Consider the following 22,541-nt stretch of genomic DNA (forward strand, 5'->3'; position numbering starts at 1 on the left):
CTATCTAAGACAATCTGTAAGCTCCCCTACAAGGGGGATCTATTATTATTCCCAATTTATATATGAAGAAGCTGAGGCACAGAGAATTTAGAGGATTTTCCCAGGCAGTCTTGTTCCGAAAAGGCTTCTGTGTGATCTAAAGTTGTCAACCCAGCTTCCCCAAATCTTTAATTTGGGACACAGATGCAGCCTAATGTCATCCCAAATGTGGCCATGGAATAACCCCCACCCAAGTCTCATCTGAAAGCATAAGAGATGACTAAATAGCGAGAGGAGGTTTCCACTGAATAATAATATTAAACACTGCCAGGGAATTCCCTGGCGGTCCAGCGGTTAGGACCCCACGCTTCCATTGCAGGGGGCACGGGTTTGATCCTTGTTCGGGGAACTAAAATCCCTCAAGCCATGTGTCTTGGCCAAAAAACAAACAACAACAACAACAACAACAAAAACACTGCCAAAGGATCTCAGGTTTCTTAACCAAAGTATTTATCTGGTGAATATCTACCCACTGATATGACGATTACTAGAATGGAAGTGTGGTTCTAGCCAGTGTCCACCTGACAGGATGAATCCTAGCTTCAGAGCACATAATACACTACAATATTATTTCTACTTATTCACTTTCCGTCTTATAGAAGGATAATAATATGTCCCTGTGCAATGTCATGTAACTGCAGTGCCTGCCTATCAGAAGAGTGTACTTCCTGTTCCACTACCAATGGGCTTGGCCATTGCTGAACCCTACCAGCTCCCTTACTTTTCTTCTGCCCCAAGAGCAAGCAGCCTATCCCAGGACACTGTTGCTCCTTTAGAATGAAGAAGGCACTTGTAGTCACAGCTGACCCTCAGCAGCTTATAACATGAGTGAGAAATACGCCTTAGCTGTTGAACGCCACCAGCGTTGAGGACTTTTGCCATCAGAACATAACCTGGTGAAAGCTGATTGATACAAAGCAGTATCTAAAATGATTCCTAGGGCTTCCCTGGTGGCGCAGTGGTTGAGAATCCGCCTGCCAATGCAGGGGATACGGGTTCGTGCCCCGGTCCGGGAAGATCCCACATGCCGCGGAGCGGCTGGGCCCGTGAGCCATGGCCGCTGGGCCTGCGCATCCAGAGCCTGTGCCCCGCAACGGGAGAGGCCACAACAGTGAGAGGCCCGCATACCACAAAAAAAATAAATAAATAAATAAATAAATAAATAAAATGATTCCTAAAAATTCGAAGATGTCTGCTGATCATCCCCAAACTACCTGAGTTTCTGAAAGCCATTCTGGGCTCCCCACTGTGTTAAGAGAAACAGAATTCTGTGTTAAGAGAAAAGGAACGGGAAAGGGAAAAGTGGGCTGCAGGAAATAGAGTGTGAACAAAGACCACATCAGAGAAGCAGAATGACAAAGCAAAAGCCATCAACAAAAGGGCATAAATAATAAAGGAATACCATCCATAACAAAGCATCACATACAAACGTGCACCGCTAACAACAGAGAAGTGGACAAGGAAACAGAAAGTAGAAGAGCATCCAGATGCTGAAGGACTGCCTGAAAGACGTTATCAAAGAACGACAAGAGGGCTTCCCTGGTGGCACAGGGGTTGAGAGTCCGCCTGCCAATGCAGGGGACACTGGTTCGTGCCCCGGTCTGGGAAGATCCCACATGCCGCGGAGCGGCTGGGCCCGTGAGCCATGGCCGCTGAGCCTGCGCATCCGGAGCCTGTGCTCCGCAACGGGAGAGGCCACAACAGTGAGAGGCCCGCGTACCGGGGGGAAAAAAAAAAAAAAAAAAAAAGAACGACAAGAAAAGAGAGAGACAAAATGGTGGGAGGAACTGTGAATAGTTTTAAGAGGGGAAAAAAAAAGTTGGACCTCAACATTATGTTGGCTGCAGCAAGTCCCCTGCTAGAAGGAAAGTGCAGTGAGGCAGCCTCTCCTCTGGGGAAACATTCCATTTCAGTTGGGGACAGCCCCACCAGATTCTAACACACCCTTTCAGGGGGCCATGTACGGTGCCTCCTGCCTCCCCGTGTATCAATGCCCTGGGCCCTCGCTACTGAAATTGGAGGCGGGGGCGGGGGCGCGCTGGTGGCATCAGCATCACCTGAGATCTTGTGAGAAGGGCAGAATCCCAGGTCCCCCCCCAAACTGCACTGAATCAGAATCTGCATTGTAACAGGATCCCTGGATGACTCCCATGCACAGGAGAGTTTAGTAAGTGCTGACATTATGACCACTCGTCCTGAAGTAAGTGCATTATGTGCCTGATATATGTCAAAATGGAAATATAAGTTATGACTCAGGTATAGCATACTAGAAATTTAGCTCTAACATTCATTAGTTGTGTGCCCTGAAGCAAGTCACTTGACCTCTCCTGAGCTTCAGTTTCCCCCTCTGTATACTGAGCATAATGATACCTTTCTCAGAGGATTGCTGTGAAGGCCAAATGAAATAACATATGTTAGCTGTAGAGTAAATACTGATAGATGTCAGTTCCCTTGCTTGAAGGCCAAGAGCAGGTTTTGCTGAGGAGTGAGTGGCAGGGGTAAGAAGCAGGAGAAAGATATTTTGAGGAAATGAGGGCAAAGAGAAGGTCCAGCAAGGGATACTGTTCATGGCAAGACACTAGATTAACTTGAACGTTCCTAGCTGGCCCTCCTTGTTCTCTGCCCTCTGTCTTTGAAACAGCAGAAGTGTATTCAGAAAGGAGCTGGACGCTAGAAACTGTGGCACACAAGCGTTTACTCGCAGCATCTCCTGCCCCACAGCATACTAATTGTTTAGCAGATGTGCATGATTTAACTACACAGCTAAGTCTCTGAGAGTCAGTGATTTTCCACTTGCGTCCCAACACTTATAAGAAAGTATCACCCCAAGTATAGTTCCCTCGGCATATATTAAAGCTTCCCAACACAATATCTGCAAAGGAATTACCATACTGTATACAAATCATCCTGTTAGACAATAGATTCCTCTTTTAAAAAATCATATAACGTTTTTAGGAAAACTGGTGTCCTATAAACCTGAAAATTTCATTAATGACAGAATTTCAAGCCCAGACTAACCTTGAGTTCTGTCTCTCTAAATTTCCTTTCAATTCTGTGTGGATGTTTCACTTTTTTCACCAGTGTGAATTAATTAAACTCTTAAGAAACATACAGGCAAACCAGGACCTCTATCCAGGGCCTACTGTGTCTGATGCATCTTCATCTTTGTATGTATTAAATTTAGCAACCTCATGGCCTCTGTCATGCCATGGCATAAGAAATGTTTGTTGGTCTGGAGGTACATGTGTTTCTTAGTGCGGGACTTTGGAAAGAGAAGAATTCAGCTTAAACTTACATTAAATTGCACTAAAATAAAATTACTCCCTATTGCATCAATATGGGGTGCATTTAGGTTTTTGGCCAGTTAATGAATGTGATCCAAATGGAAAAATAGTGGTAAGGTGGGTGGAGACAGAGAGAGAGAGAATTTGACAGAATTACACCTCCTTTGTAGGAGGGAAGGAGCTCCTGTTATGGGCAATTAAATTCCCTTCCCCCCATTACATAGACCTCTCAGCCGAAGCTGACGTAAGTGACATCCAGGCACCCGTAGTCCCATCACAGGTATGAAGGATGATGCCCACAGGCCCTCCAGAGACCTGCTTCTCAGGAGCCTCCTTCCCATCACAGGTGACATTTGGTCTCCAGAGCCTGTAGAGCTCAACATGTTTCCACCAATGATGCATCCGTTAATCTCACATTTGCAAACTGTTTGTCAGAGGCCATCACACAAAACTGCAAACTCAGTGGGCTTGCTTTCCTACGTGTTTCCTGCAACACGGCTTCAGCAGGAATGTGTTTCATCGTTGCATATTCTCCTCTTGGACAAGTGCTGTATACTTTTACTCAGTCATTTTCTCGTATGGAGATAAAGCCAAGCAACCAAACTCCAACTGAAACCATCAAACTACCTTTTGAAAGCGTAGCCCAATTTTTGTTCCTACAGATAAGATTGGAAGCAAAGGCATGGGACTCAGAAGACACAGACTCTCTGCCCAGCTCTGCCACTTACCAGCTGTGTGTCCTTGGGCAAGGCTGGATTTCACCTCTCTGGCCTTTTTCTTCTCCTCTGTGATGTAGATATAATAACATGTGTCCTACCCCATGGTTGATCAAATGAGATCACATAGGTGGAGGCAATTATGAAGTGCAATACTACTTGGCTTGAATTACCATGCCAAGTATAACAGCAACTAGCTTGACTGCTCCATAAGGCTCAATTTTTTAAAAAAATAATTGAGAGAGGAAGTGAAAAGAAAGAGAGAAAGTGGCAGATTCTGCCTCTTAGTCCCAAATAACATTTGTAACTGGTGTGGCATAGATTGTATTATGATTGTCTTAATTTAGTAGCAAGGCAGCTTCAGATTATTTGATCAAATTCATATTTTTTTAATTAGCAGAGTACTGTACAGTCTCTCAAATTTGTCAGGAGCACAGACCTAGGTGTCAAGAGAGCTGACATTTTTGCTTGGCTCTGTCACAACGTTCTATGAGACAAGTTAACCTTTCTGAGCCTCTCTGAATCTTGAAATTTGGTGGATTTCATCCAGAAATCAATTTGGAAAGATTTACCAAGAAACTTGAGACTCTTGGTATCTTTTGCTCCAGTAATTACATATTTGAGAAGCTATTTTAAGGACCTAATCCTAAACAGGACAAAATGTTTTAGGTACAAAGATATTTGTAATTACCAACAGCAAAGAAAGAGGGACAATCAAAATGTTTAACCACAGTCCATCTTCTTTATAAAAATGCACGCTATTATTGAAGATGTTGATTCAGAACGCTATGCAATAACATAGGGAAATATTTAATAAATTATGTTAAGTAAAATAAAAATCAGGGTACCAAAATGTATGAATATCCTACTCTAATCCTACCCACAGTAAAAAACTAGGAAAACTACTTTGCCATAATATTGCCAACAGTCATGCTTCAATGAAAGTGGTTAATTTTTAGGCTTTTTTTCTATTGTTTACAGTTCATTTTCAGTTTTCCTCTATTTCCCAAATTTGCTTTAATGTTTCTTATTTTATAAATAAATGAAGCCTAAAACATAATACTAGGAGGTTAAAATAGTCTAAAGTCACCTGTTTCAATGTTAAAGATCTAGCCTTCTATAATAGTTTCAGATGTAAAGATCTGTGATTAAAATAACTAACAGTTTCAAAGCAAGAAATCGCTAACAAAAGACTATGACTATAGAACGCTGTGTTTAAACATGTGGAATCCCAATGCCTATTTCCACAGCACTCCCAGAAGTGACAGGCCAGGGTGTGTCCAGTGTAACACAGCAATCAGGGTGGCTGTATATAAATCTTGCTGAGAGCAAAAGTCTGAGAAAGAGGCCAGTAGTAAGAAGCATGACTCAGTGTTTATGAGAGTCATCAGAACAGACTTTGTAAATGCCAGCCTATGAAACTCTGTGTGTGAGAACTGATTTTTACAGCAATGTCATACTTGGTCAGAAGGCTATTTTAGCATGAAATAATTCTATAGGTGTGAGACATACATTTTTCCGCCTCATAGGGCTCAGAGTGACATAACGCTTTGGAGAGCTAATGAATTTTTCAAAATGTTTTAAAAGCCAGTTCTTGAATGGTATTTTGATCTGCATCCACCACAGTGAGTTTATGTCTGGACTTTTTTGGAGACTGGAGTCAAGAGTGATGGTGCTTCAGGCCACGGGCCAGGGGGAATCAGCCAAGTGGCGAGCTCATGACCAGTTCCACACCAATGAGGTTGCTTTGCTTTGTGCATGGCTTTATGTTAGGGTCTTACAAAGCAAATTCACAAATAAAGAATAGAAGAACTATTCAACTACAGAATAAAATTCTCCCTCTTGTTTATCTTTCTCTATGACCTATGTACATGTCCTAAGACCATGTTTTCAATTTGCCTACAATCTAAAAAGAAAAAAAAAAAAAAACAGTTCTCCCAATGATCTTGATAAACACACAAAATATAAAACAAACCCTGAATTGAAACTCAGGTTTGTATTAATCCACATGGATTGGTTAAAACGCTGCTCACCTTTCTTTGAAAGAATCCAGGCCTCCAAAAGTCAGTGGCTTTGGGAGTCTGTTTATATGGTAGCTGCCAAAGGGTGAGAGAATTCTACGTGGTGTTTCAGCCAGAAGATGCTGCATACAAACAAAATCAGGCTGCTAAGGGCAGGGGGAGATGAAAGTGTTAAGAAAGCAGAGGATGGAGGCCAGAGAGTGACTTGCCCCCTGCCTCGCTGCAGAGGGACTCAGGGACACTGTCTTCCCAGGAAAGAAGCCAGGCACGTGTCCTCGCAGACATACCAGTTGCAGGGGAGCAGCTAATCTATCCACCTGTCAGGACACTTCTGTCCTCCCAGGGCCAGGTGCTAGTCTGGCCAGCAACACAGGCCACTTGCTAGAGAAAACGTGTATGAAGAGTGCAAAGATTAGCAAAACGCTCCTACATCAGGATGAGCTTCTGCGCCAGCCCTTACTTCTCTTCTATCCTGGAGAGCAAGAGGGAAACATGCACAGCTCTCTCTTGCACCCTTCAATTAATTCATAGATAATTTTTCACAGCAAAAAAAAAAAAAAAGGACATAATTGAATTGTTGGGTCTCTTTAAAAATAAGCCACTTATTCTTTTTTTAAATTTTTATTGAAGTATAGTTGATTTACAATGTTGTGTAGCTTCAGGTGTACAGCAGTGATTCAGTTATACATACATATATATATTTTTTTTCAGATTCTTTTCCCTTATAGTTCCCTGTACTATACAGTAAAACAAAGCCATTAAAGTCCTATTTTGTTCAACTGAGAGAAAGAAATGGTTCCTACGAGTGGGAAATCTTCCATTAAAACCTTTCAAATAGGGGCTTCCCTGGTGGCGCAGTGGTTGAGAGTCCGCCTGCCAATGCAGGGGACACCGGATCGTGCTCCGGTCTGGGAGGATCCCACATGCCGCGGAGCGGCTGGGCCCGTGAGCCATGGCCGCTGAACCTGTGAGTCCGGAGCCTGTGCTCCGCAACGGGAGAGGCCACAACAATAGCGAAAAAAAAAAAAAAAAAAAACCTTTCAAATAATTGAAAGTCCAGCAGCAGGCTGCCATTCCCTCTCCAGCTGTTCTTAGGGATGTTATTTTACAGGCCATGGTCATTGCTGCAACTTCTCTACCAAGTCCAGAACTAGATTAAGTTCTCAACTCAGGGTGGGAGTGGAGAGCGCAGCTTGTCCCATCTTGTATGTGCCATGGGCCTATTTATGCCTTCTCACATCAGGCTCACATTTTTAGCACCATCACTCTCCGTCTGACTCATGATTGCTTGTTATAAACCATGACATTTCGCATATCTGGCTTCGCTTAAGAACGAGGTCACCTATGCAAGGGACTTTTCCAGAAAACTGAAGTTTACCCTCCGTGTGATAACTTGTGTTCTATTTTTTCTATGTTAATTATCTGAGTTGGATTTTTTTTTTTAATTGCTCACATACCCCACCTTCTCTTAAACAGACACCGAGCTTAAATAGTTTTTCTTCCTTGATTATTCAGGGTCATTACTGTGAACTTTGTCGCTGATGTTATGTATGGCCTTCAGAGGCTGTGCAGGTATTTAGGACCATTTGCCCTACATCAGATGGAATGACACTTGCTGAGAACGAGGGTCCATTTCCTTTTTTTTTTTTTAATAAATTTATTTATTTTTGGCTGTGTTGGGTCTTTGTTGCTGCATGCAGGCTTTCTCTAGTTGCAGCGAGCGGGGGCTACTGTTCGTTGCGGTGTGCAGGCTTCTCATTGTCATGGCTTCTCTTGTTGTGGAGCACAGGCTCTAGGCGTGGGCTTCAGTAGTTGTGGCACGTGGGCTCAGTAGTTGTGGCTCGCGGGCTCTAGAGCGCAGGCTCGGTTGTTGTGGCGCACGGGCTTAGTCGCTCCGCGGAATGTGGGACCTTCCCGGGCCAGGGCTCGAACCCATGTCCCTTGCATTGGCAGGTGGATTCTTAACTGGGCCCATTTCTTAAAGGTTTGTTTGATTTTGGTTTTGTTTGTGCAGTTCCCCTATTGCAAGTTGTAAGCAATTACAGCCTCTGGCAACCATTTCTCCCACCACCCTGCTCTGAGAAACCGAGCTCGTGGGTATTCTGTCAAAGTGCAAATTAAGTAATGAGGATGATGATGAGCACTAACATTTGTGAGTCTTTGCTACTTTCCCAGCATTCTTCAAATGACTTACAGGTATCATCATACCAATGGGCTCAGAAAGAGAGTCTGGGGATCTCCCTGTGAGAAAAGAACCAATTATAAAGATATGTTCTTAATACTCAATTGCAGGTGTCTGAAGGAAAGCTGCCTTTGTGTAATTTTCAGGTTTCTGGAGACCTTGGGTTGGCTGATGTGGCCAAATAAAGTGAACTCCAGACACATTTGCTCTTGCAAATCATTCCATTCTGAGCTTTTGGAAGGATTTCCTTCTCTGTCTCACCACTTTTCAAACTTGCCTCCCCCTGAATCCTGTTATTCTTCACTTATCTCCTATTTCCCTTCCAATTCCACCTCCACCTTCCTTCTTTCCTTTCTCCCTCTGTTCCTTCACCCCTATAAGTGTCTCCAAGTATAACCAGCAGTTTTCTGAGGCACTGCTAAGCTGGCAGACTCGAGAGCAAAAGCAAAGCTCTGTACAGCGGAGAACTTGAGTCCTAATCCCAGCTCTTCTGGCCAGCTGTGTCACCCGGGCTGAGTTCACCCAACATACAATCACTCACTCACTCAAACAATTCTTCTGTCCCCAGTAAGAGAGTAACAACAATGAAGGAAAAAGATACAAATAAACCTACTTACAAAACAGAAATAGATCCACGGACATAGGAAACAAACTTATGGTTACCAAAGGGAAAAGGAGGGGAGAGATAAATTAGGATTAATATATCCACACTACTATATATAAAATAGATATCCACTAAGGACCTACTGTATAGCACAGGAAACTATACTTAGTATTTTGTAATAACGTATAAGAGAAGAGAATCTGAAGAAGACTATATATAACTGAATCACTGTGCTGTACACCTGAAACTAATGCAACATTGTAAATCAGCTCTACTTCAATGAAAAGAAGATAATGTATATGAATGTGTTAGGTAACCACATGGAAATTGTTGTTAATAGTGAGTTACAAAGAATACTTTATAGACTATATTCAGAATTTGGGATTTGAACTGGAGCTCACATTTAATTGTACACTATTCATAAAGAAAATGGTAATGATAAAATTACAGAGAAAAGGTTTCAGCTAAAAAATGCATTTTGAGAATTTCACTGTATTAATTACTACTTAATTTATACATAATACTACTAAATCTAAATAAGTTTCTAAATCGAAATAATGTTTGCACATGTTTTCACGCATCAGTTTTTAATGTAAGAAATCTAAACAAGAGCAGAAGAAAGCTTACTGTAGGTCATTAAAAACTCTGTCATTTGTTGAAAACAAAGAAAAAACAATGAAGGAAGCTGGAAAACCAAAAGCTGTACTCACAACCTTGATGGCAAATAAGGAACAACTTCTAACTTTTTTTTTAAAAAAGCCGTTCTCATTATTAAAATTTCACTAAATAGCCACAATATTTCAGTCACTCTAAAACTAGTCACAGACTCTATCTTCCAAATAGTTTATCAGTGTTTTATTTTTCTTTCACCTAGGTAGACAGTGAAACAGTCTCCCAATTTATTCAACCAAATCATAGACAGCCCAGCACCATATTTTTCTCATAGCAGGTTCTCAGTAATAGTGATTGATTACTCAGTTATCCAAGGGTTTTTTTTAACATAAAACAGTCAAAAACAAAGAAATGAACCTCTCTTGGGTCAAAGTGAACTCACTACCCAGCCCTCCTATAAACCTGCCGAGTTGCTCACGTTTTATTTAAAGAGAATTACATGTTCCAGGATATCTGGTGGGAAGACACGAATGTGGCAGAGGGTCCTGGAATGGGAGTCAGGTGATCTGGGAGCAAAGTCTGGCTCTGTTCTTTCCTGGCTGTGAAATCTTGGTCAAACTTCTTGCCCCACTGAACCTCAGTTTCCTCAACTGCAAAGGGAAATAATAGCTACCTCACAAGGCTATTTTGGGTATTAAGTGGAAAAATCTATTTCTTAGAGCTAAGACAGATAATCAACAAATTCGAACTAAAGGGAGCTAAAAATCATCCCTGTTTCTATAAAATGTAAATAAGGCTTCCTGGCTCTCTTGTCCACCGTGGTCCTATTCATGTTTTTATTACTGTGGGTGGAGGACATATTCTTACCTTAGTACATACACACCTGCAACAGCCCTAATATATTATTGTTCTCATTTGACAGATGAGGCCAGTCTGGAAGGCCTTCAACTTTCCTCTCAAGGACTGAAAATCTTCTCTGCCAATCTCTCTCATGACATTAATACTGGCCCAGGAGCAGCAGAACAAGCTGGGCAAGCTTGGTGTAATGGCTGGGATTGGGGGAGTCTAATTTTTCCCCTTTGGACCACACAACAGAGGATCTAAGGCTCTAAGAGTTCCACTCTGTCTGCTGATCTGCCCAGTGTGGTTTTGCAGAGTGCCCCACTCCCTCCCCTGCCTCTCTCCAATCCATTCATGCTTTAATTCCACCAATATTTACAGATTCCAAGCAAGCATGCATAAAAACTAGCCTCATTATTTTACAGTAACATTTTGTATGAAGTGTGTACCATATACAAAAGGGCTGTACGGCACTCCTTGACCTTACTGTTTCTCACCTCCTTCTAGTAAACCAACCAGAATTCCCTTATACTGTCGCCATCCCCTCTTCAGATTCAGATCTCTAGGAGTCTGCACCTGTTCGTCCACTTATTCATTTTACTAAGCCACTACAATGTCTCATGCTTTGTGCAAGCCTCTTGCCTTATGGCTTCATTCATTCTAAAAACACTGTGTTCTTTTTGTGCTTAGCACAGTCATGGCTCATGGTCTCAAGAAGCCCCTGAAACACGTAGCAGCTCCAAAGCATTGAATGCTGAGTAAACTGACCAGTATGTTTGCTCCTCATCCATCAGCTGATCCCCACAAGCTGAAAGAGTATCTCCCCCTCATCTTTTTCTAAGGAACAGACTTAAGTATTCCCTGACAGGAAATGAAGTAAAGAAGATCTGCATTCAGCAGTTCCTTAAGATTGATGGCAAGGTCCCAATTGATAGACCTCATCTACTGGCTTCAAGGAGGTCAGCAGCATTGGCAAGACTGGGGAGAATTTCTATCTGATCTGTGATACAAGGGTTACTTTGTTGTTCATCGTATTATACCGGAGGAGCCAAGTACAACTTGTACAGAGTAAGAAAGATCTTTGTGGGCACAAAAGAAATCCCTCATCTAGTGGTCCACGATGCTCGCACCATCCATCATCCTATCCCCTTCAAAGTGAACCACACCATTTAGACTGATCTGGAATCTGGCAAGATGACTGATTTCAACAAGTCTGACACTGGTAACCTGTATATGGTAAGCAGAGGCGCTACCTTGGGAAGAATTGGTGTGATCGCCAGCAGAAAGAGGAAACCAGGTTCTCTTGATGTGGTTCATGTGGAAGATGCCAACGGCAACATCTGTGCCTCCCCACTCTCCAACATTTTTGTTACTGCAAAGGCAACAAACCATGGATTTCTTTTCTCTGAGAAAAAGATCTCTGCCTTACCATTGCTAAAGAAAGAGACAAGAGACTGGCAGCCAAACAGGGCAGTCAGTGAAATGACCGCTAGGTGACAAGATTGGAAGGGTCTTTGTACTTAATTAAAGATAATGTGTCATGAATAATGGCAAAAAAATACCTCAAAAACAAACAAACAAAAACTACTTACTGAGCTTCAGGCACTGCACCAGGTTCTGGAGATACAGTGATGAGCAAACCCATACAGAGATCCTGGTCCCTACTCTCATGAATCAAACAAACATGCCCAATAGAGATATAATAACAAGCTGAGGTAAATGACCTAAAAACATCAACCCAAAACCTGACTTAGACTCATGAATTGGGGAGGCTGGGTGGCAGGGGTCATTCAGCAAAAGGCTTCCCTTCTTCTTAACCTGATCAGAAGAGGTAGGAGTTATTCAAGCTCAGGGAGGTAGGAGGAGAATCCAGCAGAAGCTGGACAGCAGATGGGTCAGATCCCAGAGTCAGGTCAAGAGTGTTGTTGGTTCTCCAAAGAGCAATGGAAAGTGATAATAAGGCGTTAAGGGAATGATGGGACAGATGTGAAAGATGCTTTCACAATGATCTCCCTGGTAGCAGTGGGAGAGTGGTTTGCAGGAGACCAACTTGTTAGATGGCCATTGCAGTCATCTGGATGACTTAGTGATGTCTGGGATATGGTGGGTAGGCAAGGGATGGAGGAAAAGAAAGTTCCCAGTTGGAGAAACTGGATGAATAATAATGCCGTTCACTGAGATAAGGAACTGCAGGAAAGGACCAGCTCGGGGGCAAATGGAGAGAAGCAGCATTGTTCCAGGTTCTGTGCTGAGGGCTGTAGGTACATTATTTTGGCTTTATGACAAACCTGCAAAGTAGGTATCATTATCTCATTTTTCAGATAAAAACCCAAGGCTGTATTATCAGCTTAGTTTTTCTAACCCAACCTTTGTGGCTCTGATTTTGCAGGGCAATCTAGTGCCCAATTAGCCTCCCAAGAGCTCTTAAGAAGAAAGATTACCTTTCCCTGGAAACCAAAGCCCAAAGTCACAGAGCTCAGATAGGAACAGATTTGGAACACTGCCAGAGATTCTGAGTAGGCTACTCTGGGACCCGTGGCAGGCAGCCACGTATGATTGTGCAGGTTGCATACAGCACAAACCCAGAGGGTGCCAGTCATATCAAAGTCCATGTGAATGCTGCCTCCTGAATATATCAGCCCTGTCCCTCCCCAGTTTCTTTTCAAAGAAGACTCCAAACTCTATGACTCTCCAATATAAACCTCAGGGTTCAAAAAGAATCAATGACCAAGGCAACACCGTGCACTTTACCTCTCTGGTCCCAGATGTTCTTTCCTCTTTTGCAGCCTTCATTCAGACCCAGGTATTCATCCCTCACCCTTGTCTGCTTACCTAGTACCCCAGGGAGGAGTAGATGTAAAGGTAGAGTGAGACGTCCATCATCAAACCACTATTGCTTACAAGAGCTCCCCAGACTGATACACCAAACCTAAAACATTGTTAATATCTGCCCAAATAAATGCTACAAAGAAATAAGCAAGTGATACCAAAACTGTCACCTTTTTACGTAGTTAACATAAAATATTCCTCAAATTTCTGATTAAAGGGCATCCTTGCTCACCTGATCGCATCTTCCCAGACCCAAGGTGCTGTCTGAACAGCAGTGACCAATTGTTTATCTTTGAGGAAGATCAGTCCCCTCTGAGATTTACACTGAAAAAGCCTGGTTCTTCTCTGCAGGCCCAGGGGCTGGGATAAACCACAGCTCTCGGTCTGAAAGCTCAGGCAGTGAGAAATGGAGCTGACTCTAAGACTAAAGCAATCAAGGGCCCTTTTCTAATCAGCCCCTAAGACGGTGGAACCACATTCACAGAAACACTTTGGATTCCTGAGTTTCTTGCTTGGGAATGCTCTGGCAAGAGGCACGGTTTCAAGTGCACCAGCCCTCGGTTATGATGGGGAGGGAGCTGATCCTGTGGTCTGTGATCAGAACACGAGCTCAGCTTTCCAAATGAAACTCCTCCCCCAGCATCTCCATCATTACTAGTCCTTACCACCGTGGCCCTTTAAAAGATATGAAACATTCATTTTAAAGACTTTTTTTTTTTTTGCATTACGCGGGCTTCTCACTGTTGTGGCCTCTCCCGTTGCGGAACACAGGCTCCGGACGCACATGCTCAGCGGCCATGGCTCACGGGCCCAGCCGCTCCACAGCATGTGGGATCCTCCTGGACCGGGGCACGAACCTGCGTCCCCTGCATCGGCAGGCGGACTCTCAACCACTGCACCACCAGGGAAGTCCTAAAGACGCTTTTTATTGATACACATGACCTTGTTCCTATAAAGGAAATCGGGAAGGATGTATTTCTCAATTTCCAATCAAATGATTCCTCTGCAGACATGCTGCAGTGTTTTTCTTACTTTTTTGAAAACCCATCTCCTCTATCAACTCTAATGTGGTTGTTCATTTAGTTTTGAATATGCTTCTTTGTCCCTATGCTACATACCACAGAGTATAAGATGACATGTAGGGTCACCCAGAATTTTTCTTCTATGGAAGTCCACATATGGACCAATTTCCATTGCAGAAATGAGCCCTTCGTCTGCAGCTGTCACTGCTCAAGTGGCAGATGCATTCCCCAGACTCTAGCAGTGACGGTGACCCTCTCCCCACAGCATTCCTGGGATATTGATGTGCCCTGTATCCTTCTGTTGGCAGCTGACACTCCCACCACACAAATGCCCAGTGCCGGCTCATGACCCACCTCTGAGGGCATGTGGGCTGCAGTGACGCCCCACCCCTGAGCAGCTGCTTGTATTGCATCAGCTGGTGGGATCTGGCAATGGGAGAGGCTTGGCAGCCTCTGGCTTCCTGCCAGCCAGAGTTCCAGGGGTCTGATTCCTTATTTACTTTTTTTTCTTTCCTCCAAAGTTCATGGGAACTTGGACCATTTACTGACATCATGAGGCTCTCTTGGCCTGAATACTTTTTGGAGCTGAACGCTATGAAATTGGAGGACATTTCCCAAATCACAGTCTAGGGCTGGGAGCCCTCATTCCCTAACCCGTCTTCAATTTCTCTTACCACAGAAAGAGTATAACTAAGAATGACTAAGACATCACTATGGAAATGGCGTAACTAAAAATAGAAAGCATGGCTAAAATTTAAGGATGGACCTGGAACTATAGGATTTGATCTCTGTCCCTATTCCAGCTAGAAATGAGCAAGTGGAAAAGGAAGCTGGGTGGGCACTGGCAGGAGAGAAAGAAAACGTGTTTCCACTCATTTCTAGTTCTAGCAGTGAGTATCCAGATCAGAAACATAGCTGGGTTCTCGAATGGGGAAGGGAACCCAGATAACAAGCATCATCCTTTGATTACCATCTCTACAGCCTTGGCTGGGGGTGTGTGTGTCTTATTCTCCTGGTGTTTATCCTACTGTCTTGGTTGTTTTAAGAATAATTGGATCAGTTCCCTATTTGTCAAGAAGGCACCATTTCTGGAGACTGTGCTTGGGAGGAGTGACTATTTCCCTTGCTGTCCTCCAACTCCAGGTAAGGTGTTTTATAGAGAAGCTCCAGGCACCCAAGCCTGTTCTAACCATGCAGAAGGCAGGCCCCCTTGAGAAGCATTTGAGCTCCAGGAGGTGGTGATCCAAGGCCACACTTGAGGTTTACTTTTGCCGTTTCTGATAAATGCCACATACTCTCAGGAATGAAGGGTGGGTATCGGAAGGGAAGATTTAAGGAAAAGCCAGATGAGATTAAGTAAGTGAATCTGTATCAGTTTAAGGACCAGCAGAACTGGAGTGAAAAAGAGAATTAAGAGACCACTCTCTCAATTTCAATAGAAATAAGCTCCAAACTACCTGATTAAAAATGAAAAACATCCCTTCTCCTTCAAAGATTTCTGCTCAACCCAAGGGCCTGGCCTAGAATAGCAGAGTTTCTCTCCTCACAATGACAGATGAATAATAGATGCTCCTAGTCGGAAGAAAGGGCATACAAACAATTTCTCCAAAGTTGTGATTATTGGAGATGCTATTATTGGCTAATAGCAGTTTCATTTTACAATTTAAAATTCCTTTGGTCTCTTGAAATTAGCTAACTCCAATGATGACAAGGTTATGTTAATGTAACGGAGCAGGACCCTACGGGGCCTTCCTGGAACAGACTCCTCCCCCACCTTGTCCTCCACCTTTCTCCTGTCTGTAAAAAAACTTTAGCCTCCTAGGCCTTCCCTGAGTTCCAAAGAGTCAATTTAATCAGAGAAGTGAGAAAATGCAGAAAAAAAGGAGAACAGTCAAGCAAGACAAAATAATCATAGTTTAGCTATTAAACAAAGTCAGGGACTTTTAGTTCCTCTTCAAGGGTTATAGATAATATACTGAGCCATATCCTTTGAGCTCTTTGCAGGTAATGAAACTGCCAGCAGGTGGAAGAAGTTAACTGTATGCTGCCCACAGGCACATAGACCCCAGAGGTTGATGATGCTGACTCCCAATCACCTCACCACCACCCAATCAAAAGAATGTTCATGAGTTGATCACGTACCCCACAACCCCTCTCCCTCACCCTGTCTTTTAAAACCTTTCCCTAAAAGCCACTGGGGAGTTCAGGCGTTCTGAGCACTAACTACTTGGACTTCTTGCTTGGCACTTGCAATAAATGCTGCATTTTCCTTTACCGCAACCCAGTGTCAGTAGATTGGCTATACAGCATGCAGGCAAGAGGACCCAAGTTTGGTTTGGTACCATTAAGACTTTGGAAGGGACATTGGCTATTCCAAACCATTAAAAGACATGTATCATATCTACAGAATATGAAAGCAAGAATTCGAGTAGGTAGACAAAAACCTGCCCATTAGACTTTTTTTAGGTATCATATAGATAAATCTATGTCAACTTCTGATGGAAAACAGCTTAAACATAACACCTAAATTCTATCTAATTCTGGTCTAATAAAGCATAAGTGAAAACCAGCATCATAATTTTCTTCTCCCTAAAATGTTTTCCAAAGGATTAACCTCATTTTAAAAAATCCTACCATTTTATTATGGATAAACTTCTCACAAGCGAATGCCATAATTATTGACTTAATATTTTTCTCCTAAACAAAGGGTATATATCCTCTAAAGTAAAAGGTTTACCTACTACTATAGTTGAATGTTGTATATTAAGTAAAAATTTTATTTACCTAGAAAATGTAATTTGTCAGGGGAAATGTGACACTAAAAGTGACCAAAACACCTTTACTATGGCTGAATATTAAAGGATAATTGTGATCTCTAACAAGAAACCTATTCTAAGAAAAAAATTAAAATTAGCAGTCATTGTTCTTCTGGCTAAAGCAGGAAGCTGGGAATAGTATTTCAACCACTGCTTTTTCCTGTCACTCTTTTAATAATGTAGAGCAATTGCTCGTCTAATGAAGGAGCTCGGTAAATAAACTTACTCATTACTTTCAACTGATTACTCTGAAATAGGGAATTTCTCCATCCCAGCAGTTGCTCTTCAGAAATGAGACAAACCTCTTGCTCACATCAAACCCCACAATCTAAATGTTTATTATTAAAATAAATGTTATGGGAGTGGAGCTCAGGTGCAGCCTACAAGTGCATGATCGTAGATTGCTATTTATTTTCATCCACACAAAAAATGAATTGCCAAAAGTGACCTTTTCTGATTATTTCTCACTCAGTGTTAGGTAAAGAACAAAGAGCATACTTATACTATCAGAAATGCAAGTGATTTCTGCATCAGTTTTCTCCTTCGTGTGCTCAAGTAAACCTGTAAGAGGGTCAGCAATAAACACAGAAACGATCACAAACCTCAATTCTGAAATCCCCACAGACTATCAACACTCTGGGAGGCTTAAGGTAGAAAACAAAGTACTTATATTAGCATTAATCAACTTTAATCGTCTTTTTAAAGATACTTAGAGTTGAATCTTTTTAGGAATCACACATCTGTCTTCACTCCCTTTGTAGTGTGAGGGTAAATAAGTGACAGTAATAACCCTGCAAATAGTCTGCCTTGTGATTAAGACGTCATCTTAATGCAGACTTTATATTTTGGCTTCTATGAAGGTTTAAAGGTTAAAGGCAACATAAATTATGCGTCTCCTCTATGTCAGGCCTGTACAAGGTGCTTTCCCTGTTCATTAAAGATATTGCTTCCAAATGGGCAAAAGCTTTGTTTTAAGGGCCAAAAGAGAAACATTTCTCTTACGTTCATTACTGCAATGCTGGAGAACCAAAACAATTCGGAGTTAGGAAACTGCTAGAATCCGTTGTTCCAGAATGTATAGCAACTGTTGATATACACAGTGAAATTACCATTCACTCTTTGAACAACAGTACAGTTAGAGCCAGCCAACATGCTGGTCTCTTCCCAGAACAATGGTCTGGCAAGCCTCACACCACCAGCGACAGTTGGGGTTCTCCCGTTCTGCCTCTACCCCAAGTTGCAGATCTGAACAGGGACCAGAGGGACTCGATTCGCAATGGAATATCCCTAACTCCCGCACTGGAGCAAGCTCCGCATGAGGGATGCTCGGGTAAACTGCGCATTCTCACACGTTACTCCTAGTCGGCATTATTACCTCCTCACTTACGTTTTGCCACGCCCTCCAGCTAAAGTACGGTTTCTTCTCCTTTTACACTTACAAGCACCGCATCTGCAGAAGTCTGGGCGCTTTTTCTCAAGGACCACACCCATTTATCCTCTAGCCTCCAGGAGCAAATTGTAGACTTGGCTGGATCTGCCTCTCTCCAACCTCAAGCCAAAGGGACCAAAGCTGGACACACAGCACCCAACTTCAGCCGGGTCACGACCACCCCCAGCCTGGCACTTTGGCTATGAGGGAGGATTATGGAGACAGACTGCCCGCTGTAAACCCCAGAGTTCCCGAGATTCTTTCCAGGGGACAGTCCGTACACCCTGACAACTAAGTGGCAAAGTTGCTTCTTCCTCCTCTGCTGCAATGTCCTTTCTTTTTCATCAACGCGCGCGCGCACGCGCGCGCGCACCAACACACACAGCCTTGCTCCCTCAACTTACCAGTTTAGACTTGGCGCGTTGCAAAAATTCTTCCATGTCGTTCCGAGTGGTTTGGACCAGAGGTACCCGGAGAGCGCGGAGGACTATCTCCTCCGGGGCGAGACGTGCCGGGTCCCCGGAAAGGGGCCGGCCCGGACTCAGCGACCGGCTGCTCCCTCCTACCGCTCGGAGGCGGCTGAGGTTGTGGCTGCGCCCTCGTCTGTCGCCTCGCAGGGCTCCCGCCCCACCCCGCGCCCGGCTGCCGGCTCGGGGCGCCTGACTCTGCCCTAATAAGGAAAGTGGGTGTGACGCCCAGGAGCCCCAGGGCGCGCCCGCACGCTGGCTGGCACGCGCCTGCGGGGCCGGAGCTCTGGGCCGGGTCTCGGGGGCGGGGGTGTTGGAGGATGGCGAGGGGCTCCTCCGCCAATCGCAGGGCCCCGCTGCGGCCTCCTGACGTGGCGCGCCGAAAGATGCTGCAACCATGGACAGCGCCCAGAAGTGCGAGCCAAGTGCAAGGGGCTGCTGCAGAGGGGGAGGCTCTGCCGCAGGCACCGCCGCTGTCAGCCAGGGGAAGTGGAAAGAGGGGGAGAGAGGCCCCCCCGCCCCCGAGAGCCTCCCTCCTCGGCCAGCGCCTCTCTGGCTGGCTGGCAGGTTACAGAGAGCTCCAGCGGTCACTTAATGAGCTGGCTCTGCTAGCCTGGCCAGGGGATGCACTCAGCTAGATTGAGAGGTGGAGTGGGTTACTGCTGAGCTAAAAGCAGTACGACCTTGATGGAGAATAATCAGAAGAGCAGGCTAGGAGGTTGTGGTAGGCTGCATCTTTCCTCCTTGCCCTCAAAACATACCTGCCCAGTAACAGACCTCTGCAGTTCACCCCAGCTGGGTTCCCTTATGTTGGCCCTAGAGCTATGGATACACACACCCTTCTGCAGTCCCCATCCGCTCTGACATGTATGCTCAGGAACGGCGAGGGCTATAGAACCTTCTTACAGCATAAGGGTCTGTTTTTATAGGATCCTCATATCATTTCCGTGTACATTAATGTTTAAGAAGTACTGCAATAAATACTTAAACTTACAGCTATGAACCTTATTTTAAGCCACAGAATTTTGTTGTGTCCTCTCAAGGCTTACCAGAGACCCAGATACATCCAGGCCTTGGCACATCTGCCTGTAATACCCTTCCTGCCCTCTCACCAGCCACACTGCCTGGCTAACTCATGCTTCAGCGATCGGCTTAGAGAAGTGATCTCAACCCCAACTGCACTTTAAAATCACACTATAATCATGCAGGGCTTTAAAAAATACTGTTTCCCGGGCTCTATTCCAGACCAACTGAAACAGTAGCTCTAAGAGTGGGACCACAGCATCAGTCTGGTGTAAAAGTGCTCCAAGTGATTCCAACGTGCAGCTCAGGTATGATCCTCTGGTTCTCAAATTTTAGTGTGTATATGAACCACCCAGAGATGTACTGAAACAGATTTTTTTGTGCCTCACTCAGAATTTCAGGCTTAATAGGTCTGTTTAATGGACCTGAGAATTTCCACTCTTAACTGTCTTCCAGGGTTTGCTGATGCTGCAAAGAGTTTATCTTCCTCCAGGAAGCCTCCCCTGACCTACTCCTCCCTTTCCACTCCCAGACTGAGTCGGTTGCCCCTTCCATGTTCTCTCATAGCAACCTATATTGTCTACTCTACTATAAATTGCTTATTTGTCTGTGTTTTCCACCAGGCTGTGTGCTCCACGAGAACAAGGACCTTGCCTATCTCATTCATTAATGTATCCCCAATGAAGCTCATGTCATACATAAATTGCAATAAACATATCTTAATGAATAAATGTACATATGAAAGGTTCCTCTCTCTCTCTCTCTCTCTCTCTCTCACTCACTCACTCACTCTTACTCTCCCTCTCTCTCATTCTCTGTGTGTGTGATTATCCAACTGTTTTTTATTCAGGAGGACCCAATAAAAAGAAATCAGTGCAGTCTACAGATCTGATTAAGAGGGAGTGAATGGAAGGTTAAGCTCTGATTTACATTCAGGCTGTATGGAAGCTGCAAATTCTCTCTGCTTTCTTTGATGACTTAAGTAATTTAAAACCATCCAGGTAAAACAAGTGCTTTGTCAGCCTTTAAATCTGTGAAGTTGATTACAATTCAAGTAACATTACCAAGAAAAATTCCCAAGAATTCTTTGCCTCTGACTCCATTACAGAATTTAGTGACAATCACTAAATTCCTCTGAAATTTTATTTTAAACATTTGGGGTAGGTATTATACAGCCTTGAGTTTTCTTAAATTTTTCTTCTGATGGACTCAAACTCCAGCATCTATCTCCCTGAGTTTTGCTCCACCAACAACATTTCTGGAAAAGTTTATCAAGATTTACCTCCTTCAGGAAACCTTCCTGAACTGACCACTTGTATTCGTTTCTCGAGGCTGCTGTAACAAATTACCACAAACTCAAAGCAACACGAATTTATTGTCTTACAGTTCTGTAGGTCAGAAGTTCGACACAGGTCTCATCAGGCCAAATTCAAGAATTCAAGGTGTCAGTAGCACTGCCTTCCCTTCTGGAGTCTCTAGGGGAATATCCTCTATTTTGTTTCCTTCTCCAGCTTCTAGCAGCAGCTCACATTCATTGATTCATGGTTGCCTTCCTCTGTCTTCAGAGCCAACAATGTTGCATCTCTCTGGTGATCCTTTCATAGCCACATCTGCCTCTGACTCTCTTCTACCATTCTCTTCCACTTTTTAAGAACTCTTATGATTATATCGGACCTACCTGGATAATCCAGGATAACCTCCCCATGTTAAGGTCAGTTGATTAGCAACCTTAATTCCCCTTCGCCATTAACATATTCACAGGTTCTGAGGATTAGGATGTAGACATCTTTGGGAAGCCATTATTCTACATACCATACAACCCATTCCCCTAATTATTTGGTGGTTATCAGCCTTTGATCCTCAGTTTCTTATCATTCCACAGCATCCAGAAATCTAGTGCCTTTAACTCTAAATTAGAAGTCATCAACTCTGGCTGCACAATGGAACCATCTGAGGGGCTGTGAAAAAATATTGATGCTCCAGCCCATCTCCAGAAATTCTGATCTGAGTGGGTTTGAGAGGGACCCAGGCATTAATATTTTTAAAAAGTTCATCAGGTAATTCTCTGTATAGTCAAAGTTGGGAACTACTGCCGGTTAGATAAATTTGCATTCCCCTAGTCACCTAGGTACAAAATCTGGAGTCCACTTTGACTTATAACTTTCTCCTACCCCTTGTGGCCAAATAGTTCCCAAGTCCAGTGTCTTCAACCTTTGAAAAGGCCTCCTCCAACTTTCTTCCTTTCTATTCCAAGTGCCATCATTGTAACTCAAGTATCAGATCTGAGCCTAAAGCCCACTCCCCTTCTCTCTAGAGGCCTTCACACTTGTCTGTAGAACAATCTCATTTCCTCTACTCTTTTGTTTTTACTCTCAGGTTTCTTGACTTCTAGACCCCTCTCATTTGAGACCTGTATCTGAGTACTATTCATTTTGAAATTAATTATTTGAGTAGATTAGTAGAATGGTTGTTATGGACTGCATGCTTTTCACATATTGAAGTTTAACCCCCAATGTGACTGTATTAAGAGGTGGGGCCTTTGGGAGGGAATTAGGTTTAGATGAGGTCATGAGAATACTGCCTGCTTGATGGGATTAGTGTCCTTATAAGAAGAGAAAGAGACCAGATTGCTCGCTTGCTCCCTCTCTGTCTCTCCA

At 43.6% G+C, this 22,541-nt stretch overlaps 1 protein-coding gene and 1 pseudogene across 6 annotated transcripts in view; one reads left to right on the forward strand and one right to left on the reverse strand.

The window, feature by feature from the left end:
* PRUNE2 (prune homolog 2 with BCH domain) overlaps positions 1-22,541 on the reverse strand; it is a 387,249-nt gene that overhangs the window by 246,478 nt on the left and 118,230 nt on the right. For 4 of the 6 annotated variants that reach the window (XM_059071194.2, XM_059071193.2, XM_067039591.1 and 1 more), the window contains exon 1: positions 18,799-19,049. The exons of 1 other annotated variant lie outside the window; for it this stretch is intronic. In XM_059071194.2, the coding sequence (XP_058927177.1) occupies positions 18,799-18,834 (36 nt within the window). In that variant the 5' untranslated portion in view covers positions 18,835-19,049. Of the gene's footprint in view, positions 1-18,798; positions 19,050-22,541 lie in introns of those variants that run through there. One more of the 6 variants, XM_067039594.1, reaches the window with a different exon arrangement.
* Positions 10,996-11,779, forward strand: LOC136794655 (small ribosomal subunit protein eS4, X isoform-like; annotated as a pseudogene).

This window comes from Kogia breviceps, chromosome 8 (genome assembly GCF_026419965.1).
Source record: "Kogia breviceps isolate mKogBre1 chromosome 8, mKogBre1 haplotype 1, whole genome shotgun sequence".
Lineage (NCBI taxonomy): Eukaryota > Metazoa > Chordata > Mammalia > Artiodactyla > Physeteridae > Kogia > Kogia breviceps.